The sequence below is a fragment of the Podarcis melisellensis genome (assembly GCF_964234715.1).
Source record: "Podarcis melisellensis genome assembly, chromosome: 12".
NCBI classification, from domain to species: domain Eukaryota; kingdom Metazoa; phylum Chordata; class Lepidosauria; order Squamata; family Lacertidae; genus Podarcis; species Podarcis melisellensis.
Genome location: NC_138544.1, coordinates 11,996,178 through 12,011,625, shown reverse-complemented (window position 1 = coordinate 12,011,625; position 15,448 = coordinate 11,996,178). Strand labels below are relative to the sequence as shown.

Sequence of the window (15,448 nt, the reverse complement as noted above, 5' to 3'; positions counted from 1 at the left end):
GGCCCAAATGGAAGTGTACTGCATTTGACTAAAAGATTCCCTGGAAGGTCTGTCTGTCCCCGTTCAACATGACATGTCAAAGAAATGGTTGGAGAGAAGGAAGGAGACTTCTTGACAGCTATTCTACATGGCCTAGCTCTTAGGCTTCTTACACAATATACCCAAAAGAGGGAGAATTATTCAGACCCCGTGGCTGTGAGTCAGGTTTAGCACCATTCAAAACTGGTTAATTCTCCATACACCCTTAACCGACAAATGTTGTATGACTTCAGTCTTGCTATAGGAGATGAAACAAGGGATTTAAAACAAAACAGACCAGGGCTTTGGAGGGAAGAAGCCCCACGGAGCTGCAATATGTTTGGAATATGAATACTTGGTTGCACATCTTGACAACCACATTTGACCCCTTTTCTCAGCCACGCTTACAGTCCAAGTGTGCACTGTAATGTAGATAGCTGATTTTCATTCTCAACCAGTGCCTGTGGACTGCCTTGTCCATTCTGGCATATCTTCAATAGATAGTCCTTGGAAAATGCTTTCCAGGTGCTTATCCTGGATGGTACAGCTTCTCTGTGGTTGTTAACAATGTTTAACTGCTTCCATTTAAAGTTTAGATCATTTATGTTGCCATTATGAGGATGCACGTTTACCCAGCATACATTTTATGAGAATTAAATATGATTATTTTAATACAAATATGTTTTCTGTTGTAGCTGGTTGAAGAAGTCAGCATCAGGAACATAACACATTGGACCCTCCTAAATTATCATAATTCGTCTATGGCAAATGGAAGTGCTGTTTCTCTACCTTCCATGGATCCAGCCGATGTCCCTCGAGGACCTTGCTGGGAAACCACTGTGGGAATAGTAAGTCCTTCCATGAGACTCTTATCTTAGCATGCCTCAGACAGGGCCTGGTAGTGTGAGCCCTGTTTAACCGAGATCAGAGCTACACAATCCGTCAAACTGAATTGTGTTGTGCACCCATGGGAATTCTGTACCATTTTGTAGCCTGAACTCATAGTGTAGGTGTTGGGAGTTATAGTTCAGCAGCATCTGCAAGGCCAAAGGTTCCTGGAATATACTCAGAGTGGATTTCATGCTCTTTGTTCAGCTCATAGTGGTGAGGAGGAATGGAAGTTCCCCCACAATATCTGCTTTATATACATTATTTACACAATGGGCTGCACATGATTGGCTAATTCCGGGATTCTCCTGTAGGCCAATCAGGTTGTGGATTCACTTCCACCTGGAGCTGGATTGGGTGGCTCCTGCGGACCAATTATACTGCTGCATTGTTCTAGGACCAATCAGACTGCTGCATTCTGAATCCTATTGTTCTAGGACCAATCAGACTGCTGCATTTTGGATCCTATTCAACTTAGTACACAACAGTTCCCATCATCCCTGGTGACTGGCCATGTTTGTTGGGACTGATGAGAATTGTAGTTCAGCAACATCTTGAGGACCAAATGTTCTGCCATAGAGCCAGGTGCACTTCTTCAAAAGATGGAGGTTTCCAAATACAGTCAAACCTTGGCTCCCGAATGCCTCCGTTTTGTCTCCCGAACACCGAAAACCCGGAAGTAAATGCTCCGGTTTTCAAATGTTTCTCAGAAGCCAAACGTCTGACGCGACTTTTGCTTGAGTGCAGGAAACTCCTGCAACCAATCAGAAGCCTCGCCTTGGTTGACAAACATTTCGGAATTGAATACGTTCGACAACCAAGGTTTGACGGTACGTAAAAAAAGTGTCAGCAGTAGTATTTCTTTCTGCTTTATTTATACGATTCCAAAACAGAAATGCACAAGGAAACATAAGGTTTGTACATCACGGTAAGCCAAACTGTGACTTACTGAAACCACCCAAATGTAGAGGTCCAGAAGAGATCTCACAGTCACTTTGCTCCTCCCCAGTCTTACTTAATCCCATGCCACACAGAGCTAAACCAAGGTTAGCATACCATTTGGACCCAGGCTCATGGTTCAGCTCTCTCCTCACTAACCACAGGCTGCAGTTAAGAGCAATAACCAGACCACTGTCACCAGCTTCTTAAGTTAGAATACTGACCGAGCTAAACTGTTCCTTCTCCTGTTCAGAGCTATCTCTTTCCAGGACCTCGTAGTCTCAGCAGTTGCACGAAGGTTCTTTATTTACCGGGTCAAGTGTTCAGTGTGCAAAGGTTATCCTAACCTAAGTCCAGCACAATCAATAATTCAAATAGTGCAAGAATCAAAAATCAAACTTCACGACTCACCTTTCACAACAGATGAAATCTATATCCCGGTCTTCTGCAGGAGCAAAACAGTAACTTCCTTGTTGGTAGTTGGTAGCCCTTCTTTAATAGGGCATTTAGGGCCCATGGTTTTCTAGATAGCAACCCTATGACTACTGTAAAGTAAGAACTTTCCTCCCACAGGAGTGGCTCAAGTTGTTTTGGTGCCTGAGGTGAAGTAACAAAACCTTCTCACCCCTCTCAAAGTGTATATACTAAGGCTGGCCAATTTATTTTGGAAAATACCACAGACAAGGCTTCTCCATAGGAATAAAACACAATAATAACAAATAACCCCTCAAGATAGCCTAAAGTAGCAGCAGCCTCACTTTGTAGACCTAGGACTCAGCTATACAGCTGCAAATTAAACATTTTAAATGTGTTGTAAAGTGCAATATACAAATGTGGCACTAGACAGCGACAGTGAGCTATGACATTCAATGTCTTTTAAAAACGTTTTTGAAAAAAGCGTTTTCATCCCAACCACCTATGCAAAGAGCACTAGGAAGCACACAAAAAATGGAGATTCTCTTCTTGAACCAACAGACCACTTCAGAACTTTATATCAACAGCAGATCTGGAATGTTCTGGAATCCTATCTCCAATGGTGGAGCTTTTCTTTCAGTGGACAACCAAATACCTAGGGGCAGCCTTATAAGGCCAATACCTTTGCATTCTCCTGGTCACATAACTAAAGACATTGGATATAGATGTGCTTTTCCACAGGAATTAACACCACAGAGATGTAGCGGTTTGGGTATGTGTAAGAAAATAACCCAGCTGTTACCTTGGTGTGTGTGTCTTTTGTTTTCAGCTTGCACCATCTCCCACTGTATTTCAACCACCAATAGGCAGAGTCTGCAGGCTCCATTAGGAATTCCTCCTTTAAATTAAAAGCTTCCCCCCTGCAGCTTCAACCCATTTTATTGCTTCCATGGAACAGTGCAGGTGGAAGATTAGTGCCAAAGTGCCCCTGATTGGGTCAGTTTTTGTTCCTCATTTGGGGGCCGGAGGGAGGAAGATGTTTATAAAATTACTTCCCTTCAATTATATATATTTTTTCTCCATAAGAACAAAGGAGTGGCAGGAGATACAATGCAGCTTTCTGAATCTAAAGTACAGGAGACATCTAGTGGTCACAACAGAAATGAGAAGTAGGTTCCTGCAATGGAATCTTTCTTTGCCTGACCAATAAGAGCGCAGGTTTGAAGCAGAAGAAGTTAAGAACTTTGGGGATTTGAAAAAGAAAAGAGCACTTGAAAAGACAGTTGGAGAAGGGAGAAGGAGCAGGAGGAAGAGGGCTAAGGGATAATGAAACAAGCATGGGTTCTTAGTCTCCTGTTTGCCTCATGGTGGTCAGAGGAGCCAACTCCTAGGGGCCGAGGTCCCTTTGGCTCTGCCCAGTAAAATATTTGAGGGCCTTCCCCAAAAAACTTTGACGGACATTCAAATGGCGGTATCATGTGATCGATTATGAGGGGTGGGGCTTGCCAACCCCCCAATATTTTATTCAAGTGGGTCCCCCCTGCTCATGGTGGTCGTATTTCAGGGAGACGCCCAAAAGACACACACACCACGGTCCTGCTGCTTTATAGTCCTGTCACCAGCAGACAGATGCTTTGCTTGAGAAACACCAAATGTGTCCTAACCTAAAGGAAAGACATGGGAGTCTACAAGAGAAGAGGAAGAGATGGAAGCAGTAGACTCAAGGCTCTTTCTGAAGCATCTAGGCTGCGCCAGTTAAGGTAGCGAGAGGGAGCTTGTCATGGAGAAGTCTCTCATGGCATCGAAAGAAAAACTCTGTACTTGCAGCAGTCAATCAAATGAATCCTCACCTACAGACTGAAGTGCTACAGCGTGGGTAGCCCAATCACCTTCCAAATCAGGCCCGAGGACGGTCCAGGAATCAGCATGTTTTTACATGAGTAGAATGTGCCCTTTTATTTAAAATGCATCTCTGGGTTATTTGTGGGCAGTGGCGTAGCGTGGGGGGTGCAGGGGGGGCCGGCCGCACCGGGCGCAACATGGGGGGGCGCGCTCACACTCGAGTGCTAAAATCCACGGGTTAGGGGGCGCAAATTACTTGCCTTGCCCCGGGTGCTGACAACCCACGCTACGCCACTGTTTGTGGGGCATAGGTATTCGTTCATTTTTTCCCAAAAATATAGTCCGGCCCCCCACAAGGTCTGAGGGGCAGTGGACCGGCCCCCTGCTGAAAAAGTTTGCTGACCCCTGGGCTACAGCATGCACACGGGTTTACTGCCTCAGTTAGAACTAGGCAGATGTTTTGAACAATACAAAAGCTGGCCAGCTCCCTTGGTCAGGAAAACAGGAGGAACATTGGACAGCCAGCACAGTCTTGGTCCAGCTCTGTTTCTTTATGTATTTATATTTATTTATAAGATTTATATGGTGCCCTTTGTCATAAGATCTCAAGGCATGAGTGGTTCCAATTCCTATTTTTGCTTCTGCTGTAAAACCCTCCAGTGCCATAGTCCTAAAAGATCTTTTCAACCCTGCCCGAGGAGTGTTGCTAGGCCTTTGGGGACTTGAATAACCAGTTGGCCGGACTGCAACTTGGACAAATTCAATTGAGGCAAAGGAGTTCTGAGGTAAAAAGTGAGCTTGGTTCAGTACCAGGTATAACCGAACACTTAGATTGGCCTACAAGTCCCAACGCAGTCTTTCTAAGGAAGATTATACGGGAAATTTGGTGGCTACTGAATTAGTGACTTCTGAAAGAAAATTTTCTGTTTTTAATGTTTATTTCTTCTTAATGTATATAGCGGGTGGGGGGGCCTTAGAATACAAACTGGAGAACATGCTAGCTAAATACTTCTCACTTTTTGCCCCCCCCCCCAGGAATTTGTGAGGCTCACTGTGTCTGATATACTTGTGACATTTGTAACCATACTTGTGGGAGATTTCCTCCGTGCTTGCTTTGTCAGATTTGTCAACTATTGCTGGTGCTGGGACCTGGAGGCTGGATTCGTAAGTAAATGAACTGTAGATGAAGCAAAGTTCTTGTCTTATAATAGAGTTTAACCAGTGCTTTGAGCCACATTTTAATTCTGTTCCCCCACCACCACTGAAATGTACATTTAGGATCCCCGCACTGCAGATAAAGCTAGTGTAACTGCTCAGGCAGGCTGGGGCATGTTATGACTTATAAATGTGTCATGACACTTCATTTTGCAACAACTGCAGCATCTGAACTAGCCTTAAGAGCAGTGGCATATAGAACAAATGACGGTAACCTAGCCTTGAGATTGCCAGTGCATTGATCACTATAGCCAGGCTCTTGCCTGTCCAGCAGCAGTTGAAATTGGCAAAAGGCTTTGTCTAGTCTTCAGCAATCTATCCTGCGTGGACTTAAAAGCCAGGAAGGTAAAGATATGCTAGAAAAACTTAAAAGTCCCAAAATCTCAGATTATCAATAGTCCAGGACTCATCAGGCTGTGCAAAGCATGGTACCGTCATGTGGAACCATTAATGCGCATATATAAGAAAGACAAGATTATTCTCAGTGCCCTACCCCACCCCGTTCAGAGATGGAACTTGCAGAGATACTAGGGAGGAAGCTGAACTCTACCAACTGCCCAAGTTGATTTGATGTCAAATGCATCACGATAAACCATGCCAACAGTTTTTAAAATTTAATGGCAGAAGTGTGGGGAGGCAATTTTAACTGGGAGCCCAGCCCATGGAGAAGTTTAACCGGTCCCTCCACAATCATGATCTAAAGAGGAGGGAAAACCCCTTTTCCTGCTATAGGTCTTAGGAGGGACGACTCCCAGTGCTGTCAATGGGAACATTTCCTTCTAAGGCTTATAACCACAGCAGGGTGGGGGATTTTTGTTGGGATCACAGTGATTTTGGGCCAGTCATGAAGGATGACCTACCCTCCCTGGGTTATTATGAAGATAAGTGTGTGTGCGCCACCAAGCTCCCTGATGAAAAAGTGGGATGTAAATGTGACGACAATAATAATAATATTAAATAATAAAATTCGGCCTTCCAATGTCTGCTGTTTAAAAAACAAAACACTGATGTGGCTTCTAATTACATCTTTCCCATCCCACTAACAACATTTGGGCATTCCCACCCCCACCCCCAAGGCAAAAGCTGGGACAACAACAAATAGAAGCAGCACATATTTACCAGCAACAGCTTCCAAAGAATGAAAGTTGTCCCCTGTAAATAAGTACACAGATGGAATATATGAGAGCTGATGCTAGTCACATTAGACGAGAGAGAGAAAACTGAGTCATTATTAGACAGCTCATTATATCTCCCAATTTTTACACAGCATCTGTAATTCTTCTTTCCTGACAACCCCAACATTATGTAATTCTCCATCTATGGGGTCACATTGTTCCCGCTTGTCATTCCAGCGGAAGACAGGCAGTCCTGAGTCACGCATATTGTTTCAGCAATCCTATTATTTTACTCCCAATTTGCTGCTTTCCACCCATCCCCAGTTTTGGTGCTGCCATCAGTTTCTCTAACAAGGTGGAGACTTGGTTCAGTAGGAGGATGCATAAAACCCTACCAACAGATGGGAATGGAGGGTTGTGTGTCTTTATGTACTTATTTGCAGAAATACAAGTAGAATTCATTTTACCTGAGATGCAGAAATAAGGGATCCGACAAACGTAGCATATGCTGCATCCAACCAGCATTTCGCTAGGTCAATATGTGAAGGAATTTTTTTTTTTAATCCACTTTAAAAACAAATGATCGAAAATGCAGGATCTGGGAGACAAGGGAATGGTCTGGTGCATGTCTATACAGACCATAATGTCAGGGATAGAAAATAACTACTGTGTGTTCGTTAACTTTTAACTCCACCCTACAGGTATTAGTTTCAAAGAGGATAAATGTATAGGAAGCTTTTTACAGCCATTCAGTGATAATTTTATATCTAATGCAACAATAGTTGAATTAGGGTACTCCTTTTTGAAATGAGATATCAGCGATCTCTAGGCCCCTTTTATATTTATTCAAATAATCCAAAGGGTAAAAGTGAATGGAAACCCAATGGTTTATTTCAGGTGAGAATCCTTTATTTTCCCCTTGATATTTCTGTACTCCTCCAATACAAAAAATTAGCATTCAGTCGTATTTCCTCTTTTTCATTACAGCCTTCATATGCTGAGTTCGATATTAGTGGCAATGTGCTCGGTTTGATCTTCAACCAAGGAATGATCTGGTGAGATATTCTTGTCTACTGTAGCCCTTTGCTAGAGAAAATGCTAAATTAAAACTTAAGAAATGAACCAGACTGAGGTCTGCTGTGCATTTTTAAAGGCCCAACAGAGACTCCATTTCCTTAGGGTCTTGCGTAAGAGCAGTGTCAAACAAAAATTTATGATCTCCTTCTACTGGGCCACAATAGAAAGTGTCCTTTCATACTGTATAACAGTGTGGTAAGCTGGTTTGACAGCCACGGACAGGAAGTCCCTACAGAGGGTGGCGAATACAGCACATGACATCATGGGTTGTCCTCGGAGTTCGCTAGATGACATCACGGGAGACCGCTACCGCAGGAGAGCGAGGAAAATCCTTAGGGACGACTCACATCCTGGCTAGCACTTCTTTAAGGCAGGAGATACAGAAGTATAGTCAGCTGCACCAACAGGTTAAAGAACAGTTTTTATCCGTGGGCTGTTGGGCTGCTGAATGGGAAAAAAAATAGTGGTGTAATTGACTTCTGACAAGCACACAGATTGCGAACAAGACTGAGTGTATGTGGGGGCGGGGGGGGGCTCGTTTAATTTCACTGCATACAGGTGGTGTAGTGACAATAAAGGATTATTATTATTATTATTATTATTATTATTATTATTATTAAGGCTCTTCTAAGTGAATGCTAGACACATTTTGGTAACTTTTACTTGGAGCAGTGGTTATAGAACAAATACCTACCTATTTAAAAAGGCTCTAGGATAATCCCACAGGTCCATAGGATGTAGTGTCAACTTACGCAAGCTGAGAATCTAACAAAGAACAGGGGCGAGGAAGAGCAGCCTGTTCAGTTTGTCACTAAAACAGAAATGTGGAACCCATTATCATGGGGTTCATTTTATATATGAATGATGAGCAGGAGCCTACATTTTTCCATATTCTGCAGTCCGGGGAAGGTCCATAGCTCATTGATGGAGCATCTGCTTTGCATGCAGAACACCCCAGATTCAATCTCCATTATCTACAGGCAGGGCTGGAAGAGACCCCCATCAGTCACTGCTGCCAGTGACTAGAGAGCTAAACTGATCAGTGGTCTACAAGGCAGCTTCCCATCATCCTATGTTCCTTGATACTCACTGAATACTCCTTCCCTCTTTTCCCCATTCACGTATGCTCTTTAAATTTTTTTAGCCTGTGCACCTGAAATTGAGCAAGTGATATAGATGCTTCTTTCTCAGTCCAGTGGGAGGGAGAGATGGATTGTGTGACACGGCTTGGGTGACTTGAGCAGGCTCTGCGCTGTTTCTTCTCCTGCCTCACCCAAGTGATAGCTCCACTCTCTGTCCTACTTTCTGTTATTTCAAAAATGAAAAAGGAGTTCTCATACCTTGAATTTAGCTCTTCAATCTCCCTCTCTCCCCTGCTCAGTAACTGGGAATTTCAAAAGAAAAAAGAAGTCAAAAGTCAGGCTTGGCGCAAAGGACAAGAAAGCAATGTCTTCTTCTCAAATAAGGAAGAGAGGAGCCAGCCTCATAAAGAGCCCCTTATTTTTCTTCATATAGGCCCTTTTTTAGAGACCCCAGGGCTTTAGTTTCACAGGCCCCCATGTGCCTGCCCCAGATATACCAGTGAAAGTCTGTGGAATCCTACAAGTCCAGTAAGCCCACTAAACAACCACATTGCCTCTTGTAAGAGACTATCTGGGGCAGCTACTCTATCAAGTTCTCCTTAAAGCCCAGACAAATTCCACAGCTGGAGGACCTCCTGAACCAGTCTCTGTTTATTCTCAAGGCAAGGGCAGGTGCAGGGCAACCCAGTCAGATGGGGAGGGTACAAATAATAAATTATGGTTATTATTAGGCCAGAGGTCCTTCCAGCTCACAGTTATGCAACAATAATAATAATAATTAATAATAATTTATTTATATCCCGCCCTCCCCAGCCGAAGCCGGGCTCAGAGCGGCTAACAACAGTAAAAATAACACAGTTTACATAAAATCACAATCAATTAATTGAAATACATTCTAAAATCAATTCAGAGTCAAATTAATGGCAACATTGGGCTAGAGTTCTATGAGGAGTACAGAAGAAGTTGGTCAGACTGTGCCTTGGCCAAAGGCCTGGTGGAGCAGCTCTGTCTTGCAGGCCCTGCGGAAAGATGTCAAGTCCTGCAGGGCCCTAGTCTCTTGTGACAGAGAGCTCCACCAGATCGGGGCCACGGCTGAAAAAGCCCTGGCTCTGGTTGAGGCCAGCCTAACCTCCCTGTGGCCCGGGATCTCCAAGATATTTTTATTTGAAGACCGCAAGGTCCTCCGTGGGACATACCAGGAGAGGTGGTCCCATAGGTATGATCCAAAGGCCACTTGCAGCCCACTTTGTCACTCCACCACCAGGGAGTTAATTTAGAAACAGACAGGGGTGTGGAAACCTTATCAGGCTTGGTTCCATGCCCACACCTTCTATAAGCTCCTGTTGGTGTTCCAACATGTCCTCCATCCATCCAAAACACATGGCTACCTTCCTTCATCTCACCCACCAAGGCAATTTTATTGGTGCACATTCCACCTAGATGTTTCTCTCATCCTGGGACATTGAATGGGACATTGGCTACTTACTGTGAAAGTCAGTTCTGGTCCAGCATGAAGGAGACACCCAGTCCCACTGCAGTAGGTGGCTGCTGATGTGATAGAGCTCAAGATGTCTGGTTCTGCCATGCTATCTCAGAGGAGGCTATCCGTATGCTGACCTTATTTTCCCTTCGGCATCCAACCTTTCTACTGTCTTATGCACTACAAAGAAGCTGGAGCCTCTTCTGCCTGCTCAAGTCACCCAAGCTATCTCACATTATTATCCTGTCTGATCTGGGTAGTGGGTGGAGACAGCTCATCTGGATGTATCCCTAATGCTGAAACCGAAGGGACTGTCATAATAAGTAGCTATGGTTCCATTTTGCAAGCCAGGCAGGGGAAAGCTCTATTTTTAAAGAGTTTGCTTTATTGTACGATCACATTGTTGTCGCTAACTACTTCCTTCCTGGCAGAACTTGCTCTGAGTCCATCCTTAATACCAGGCTCCTATGCTCTTCTATAGTTCGCTGTTTCTGAAGTGGATGCAGCTAAAGCCTTCCTGAAAAGCTTTCTATATTTCTCTCTTTTCTTCCTTCCTTACAGGATGGGATCCTTTTATGCACCAGGACTAGTTGGCATAAATGTGCTACGTCTATTAACCTCCATGTATTACCAGAGCTGGGCTGTTATGAGTAGCAATGTTCCCCATGAGCGCGTGTTCAAGGCCTCCAAATCCAATAATTTTTATATGGGGCTCTTGCTGTTGATCCTGTTCCTAAGCCTGTTGCCGGTTGCCTACACCATAATGTCCCTGCCTCCCTCCTTCGACTGCGGACCATTCAGGTATTGGGGGATTCTGGTGGAAAACACCTCCTTAGCATGAGGCCAGACTCCTGCTCATTTGTCCTACCATGCACACTAGACCCGATCCTATGCACGTTTACTGCCGTGTTTAGTGGGCCTTATTCCCATGGAAGAACATACATAATAAAGATTTTCTCTTAATCTTTAGGGTGACAGCCAACAATGCCGTGCTGCTTCCACAATGGGGCTTTCCTTTTCCTCCTCTCCCCTGCAGCATGCCTGCTTCCTAAATCTTCTCCAGACCTTTGCAGACCCTCTGGAGCAGACCTTGTGTGTATGCAGTGGATCACAGAGGGGAGTTCTATCAAATGTGCTGGCGCAATGTTAGCTATTGCCCTAGATTTTCTTATCAGCCCCATAATTACATATTTAATAGGTAGAGGAGTGTCGATTGTTGTGTAACTTTAAAGAGTTTTAAAGAAAGTGTGCTCTGTTGCTCCAACTACTGCTAGCTCATTAGACACTTGCTGTCTCTCTTGACTTTCCTGACCAGTGTTTTCTTTCTTTACTTTCCCTGCCTTACCTCTATGAAAAGAGATGAGCTGTTGAAGAGTAGGACAGCATCCAGGATGAGCAATTGACATATTAAAGGAGAAGCCATGGACAGTGAGCAGTCTGGTGTGCCCTAGGAGTCTTGATATTCCCTTGTTGCAGAGGGAGCCGCCCTATGGGGAACTATATAACATAGCCTCCAACATTTCTCCAATGAAAATAGGGACATCCCATTCCATAATGATAATTTTACTATTTATACCTCACACATCTGACTGGGTTGCCCCAGCCACTCTGGGCAGCTTCCAACATATATGAAAACATAACAAAACATTAAACATTAGGAAAACTTCCCTATACAGGATTGCCTTCAGATGGCTCGGCAGTCGGATATCTCCAAACCTTCCAACTTTTTCCCAATGAAAATAGGGACATCCTATGGGGAAGTGGGATATTCCGGGATGAAATCAGAAACTGGGACCAGCTTCTCTAAATCAGGGATGTCCCTGGAAAATAGGGACACTTGGAGGGTCTGTATATAAGACTGTGCACTGAACCTGGAAGATGGCAATGTAATGGATCAATACATAGACTGAAACTCAAAGTACCAGACAAGTCAGACAAGCTTCAGAAATAAAGTCCTGCTTTCCAAAGCAACTTTTCTCATCGCTTCCCCATCCAAAATCTGCAATGTAATATGACTGTAGATGGTAAAAGAAAAACAGGAACTGACTTCTTCAGAATATTCTCCACTATCACTGTATTAATAAGCATTTCTTACTGCCATTCTGCATCATCTCCGCACAAATTGCTCCGCAGACTGGATTAACATGTCAATGAGCCCTAATTTGATTTAGTAACTGTTTCTCGCTGCACTGCTGGCTCTGACTCAGCGTGGAGCCAGTTCAGAACAAATTGTTCCTTTTGCTCCACTGTCCGGACCATTCTTTTGTTAATAAGCGGTGTCAGTAGCAATCTCTTCTCAGACTTTTGAGGGAAGGAGGAATGTACAAAGTTTCTTTAGATTATTTTGGACAAGTCTCTTTGCATGTAGCTGTTCTACCCTTTAAGACTGCATCACGGCACACTGGTCTGTGGTCCACTGGACCTTGCACATATGAAGAATATGGTACCGTATAATGTCTGCTATCCTGAAGTAACTAGATGCCTGCGTTAAATCCCAGCTGGTAAATAACCTACCACACTCTTGATAGTTGTGAAATGGTTTAGGTTGATAAAAAGACATTCTTGATCCAGCTCCTGCTGAACACAACGCGCTGTATAAAAGTTTCCAAAGATGAGGATTGCTTGTCATGTTCCCTTTAGAAAAGAAAATCGAATACTGCCCCCCATCACTAAGTCTGTGTACGTGGACTTTTCACTACCTTTTATGTAACTGAAAACAAATTTCAATTAAATATTATGTTTAGGAAAAAGACAAAATGGATGCATGCACCTGCGTCTTGACATACTCAAAAAGAACTACACAATCTTGGAATTCCTCCGAATGGTGCATTTCTGAAAGAAGTTGATAATGGCCTCTAATGGGTACTGCATGCTGTCATTTATATGTACCTGTTTACCATTCCAGTGGGAAAAAGAAAATGTACGATGTAATCCAAGAGACCATCCAACACGATTTCCCACCCTTTGTGGCCAAGATCTTCGGTTATGTGGCAAATCCAGGACTAATTATACCCGCCATTCTACTTATGATGTAAGTTGTTCCAATGAAAGTAGTCTGGGGACCTGAGAGTGAAGAAGAGTTTTATTTTAGCAAGAGGTATCCTTAGGTTATTGGTTTAAAATTTGCTAGGATTTAAAATGTCATGCTGTGCGTGTAGCCTGAAATCAAACCAACCGTTAATGGATTATGCAGAACTTGTCAAAAATGTCTTCTCGCCCTAAATCATCTGTACTCCTTATATCCGTAATACAAATTATTTTTCCACTGCAGCAAAAACAACAATACGTTTTTGTAAGCCACTTTGATATTTTTAATGATATGGTTATATATATTTTATAAATATTCTAACCTTTAAACACCTGCTGAAAACTTTTCTATGCTGCCAAACCTATCCAGGCAATTAAGACAATGTATTTCTTTAATAGTTGATGGTGTCTGATTTTAAAATTTTCTGTGGTTTTTATTATATATAGATTATCTTAAAGTGCTTTGATATTTTTTGCTAGAGTTGTAAAAGAAAGAGGGTTTTTTTGTTGTTGTTAATAACTGATGGAAAATGTGGATATTAACCAAAACACTCATAAAAGTGTTTAACTGATACTGCATTTCTTAGATCAGTATTGAGAGAATGCATGAATGAGGCAATGTGTTTTGGTCTCCCAAATAATTAAACCCGCCTCTTTTGTATACTTTTAAGCCATTGTAAGGTGTCACAGAAGTTTAACTGATATTTGATTTTGTAGCCTTGCTATATATTACCTGAATGCTGTGGCTGAAGCTTATCAACACGCCAATGCAGAGCTGAAGAAGAAAATGCAAATGGTATGTTTGTATTTTATCAAATGAACTTACAAATGAAAACACCACAGGTGTTTTGGGACATTGTTGAACTACATGGTTCAAAAATCCATGTGCCAGTTCATGTGCTGATTGCTACATTCCTAGCATTCCTTAAGTACATATTAGCTCATCCTGAATTACCTGCTCCTTCTTTATATATTGAAACCACATAATAAATTCTCATATTCCCAACTTTTTAAGATGCACTTAACACTGATATAAAAAACGCTACAACATTTTTATAATATGAAATATACCCGTGTGCTGCTCTATCTAGGGGCAAGCATTTGAAAATATATGATGTATCCAGCCCCCCCCCCCGCCCCACTCCACTGGCATAAATACACTCTCCAAATGAATGTCTCACCCCACCTGAAGAACTCCATTCTGAGAGTACACAGAGGCTTTGTGGTTTTTTTAGAAAACAAACAAACCAGTTTTAACAAGGAAAAGTGTTGGGTACAACACAGACACTAACACAACACAAAGCCTTTTAAAATTCCCTTCGCTCGGTACTCAGATCTTGTTTTAAACTGCCAGTCCTCCCCCAGTGTCATCCCTGCTCACTCTCCTCAAAACTATTTAAAATTGCCACCTTTCTCTCTCTCCACGATCCTCTATTCCTGCTTAATTCAAACCTCTGCTGCTGTTTAAACCACAATTTCCCTCTCAGTAGCTCTTTTACCACAGCAGAAGTTTAAGTAAAGCAGGGAGAAAGAAACTCTGAGAGGAAAATGACAGTTTTAAACGCTGGCAGGACACTGAGAGGTCGTTTTTTAAAAAGAACAAATCGGTTTTTAAAAGGAGAAATATCAGAGATGAGCACAACACAGAAGCTGACACCAAAAAGCTAACACAACAGAGCTTTTTCAAACACCCTTCTCGCTATTCCCAAACCTTGTTTTAAACTGCCAATGTCCCATCCTGCTCATTGTATTCATCATGGTATTGTTTTAAATTGTCACTTCCCTCCCCTCAATGTTTCTCCATCAATGCTTTACTCAAACCTGGGCTGTTGTTTTAAACCATTTTTCCTGCCCTGTTTCTCCATTCTCATATGTATGTGTATTTATAAATAAATAATATTGCTGCATTTCAGGTAATTTTCCAGTTTCAAAACATCAGGTTTATATTGAGTACACTCAAGTCTCAGCCTCTGTTTTAGTTCTCCCTTAATTTGTAGCTTTTACCATAATTATTTTTAAAAAATGATGATGATGATGCCTGAGAGCTGTGTCCAACGCTAGTCCTACTCGGCGTAGGCCAACTGAAATTAATCATCAGGACGAGCTTAGGTCCATTAATTGCAAAGGATATGACCCTAACGTTTTTATGTGCCATGCTCTGTAGCAACGTGAAGATGAGAAAAACAAGAAGAATAACAAAGCTTCCACCAATCCCGCAATGCAAGATTTGGAAGACTTGCTTGTTCCACGTGCAAAGGCCATGGATGGACCCAAACCAACAGAAGGTAAAAACAGCCCAACACACTGGCCTTCCATCAATGCTAGTCAATGTACCAGTAATTCTTTTGGTA

General features: G+C 42.7%; 1 protein-coding gene and 1 long non-coding RNA gene across 3 annotated transcripts in view; one reads left to right on the top strand and one right to left on the bottom strand.

Moving 5' to 3' along the window:
- The window catches only part of LOC309353577 (transmembrane channel-like protein 2), a 134,017-nt gene that overhangs the window by 114,441 nt on the left and 4,128 nt on the right, over positions 1-15,448 (top strand). For both annotated transcript variants that reach the window (XR_014161939.1, XM_081882953.1), the window contains 7 exons: positions 714-866; positions 5,137-5,265; positions 7,419-7,486; positions 10,632-10,871; positions 12,976-13,101; positions 13,815-13,893; positions 15,262-15,382. Coding sequence is in view for 1 of the 2 variants with exons in the window: in XM_081882953.1 (XP_081739079.1) it covers positions 714-866; positions 5,137-5,265; positions 7,419-7,486; positions 10,632-10,871; positions 12,976-13,101; positions 13,815-13,893; positions 15,262-15,382 (916 nt within the window). In the remaining variant the exon portion in view is untranslated. The remainder of the gene's footprint in view (positions 1-713; positions 867-5,136; positions 5,266-7,418; positions 7,487-10,631; positions 10,872-12,975; positions 13,102-13,814; positions 13,894-15,261; positions 15,383-15,448) is intronic.
- On the bottom strand, positions 7,433-9,317 carry LOC309353658. The gene is made up of 3 exons (XR_014161983.1): positions 8,849-9,317; positions 8,203-8,319; positions 7,433-7,517 (listed from the first exon to the last, which is right to left on the bottom strand). It is a non-coding gene; the product is annotated as an uncharacterized lncRNA (long non-coding RNA).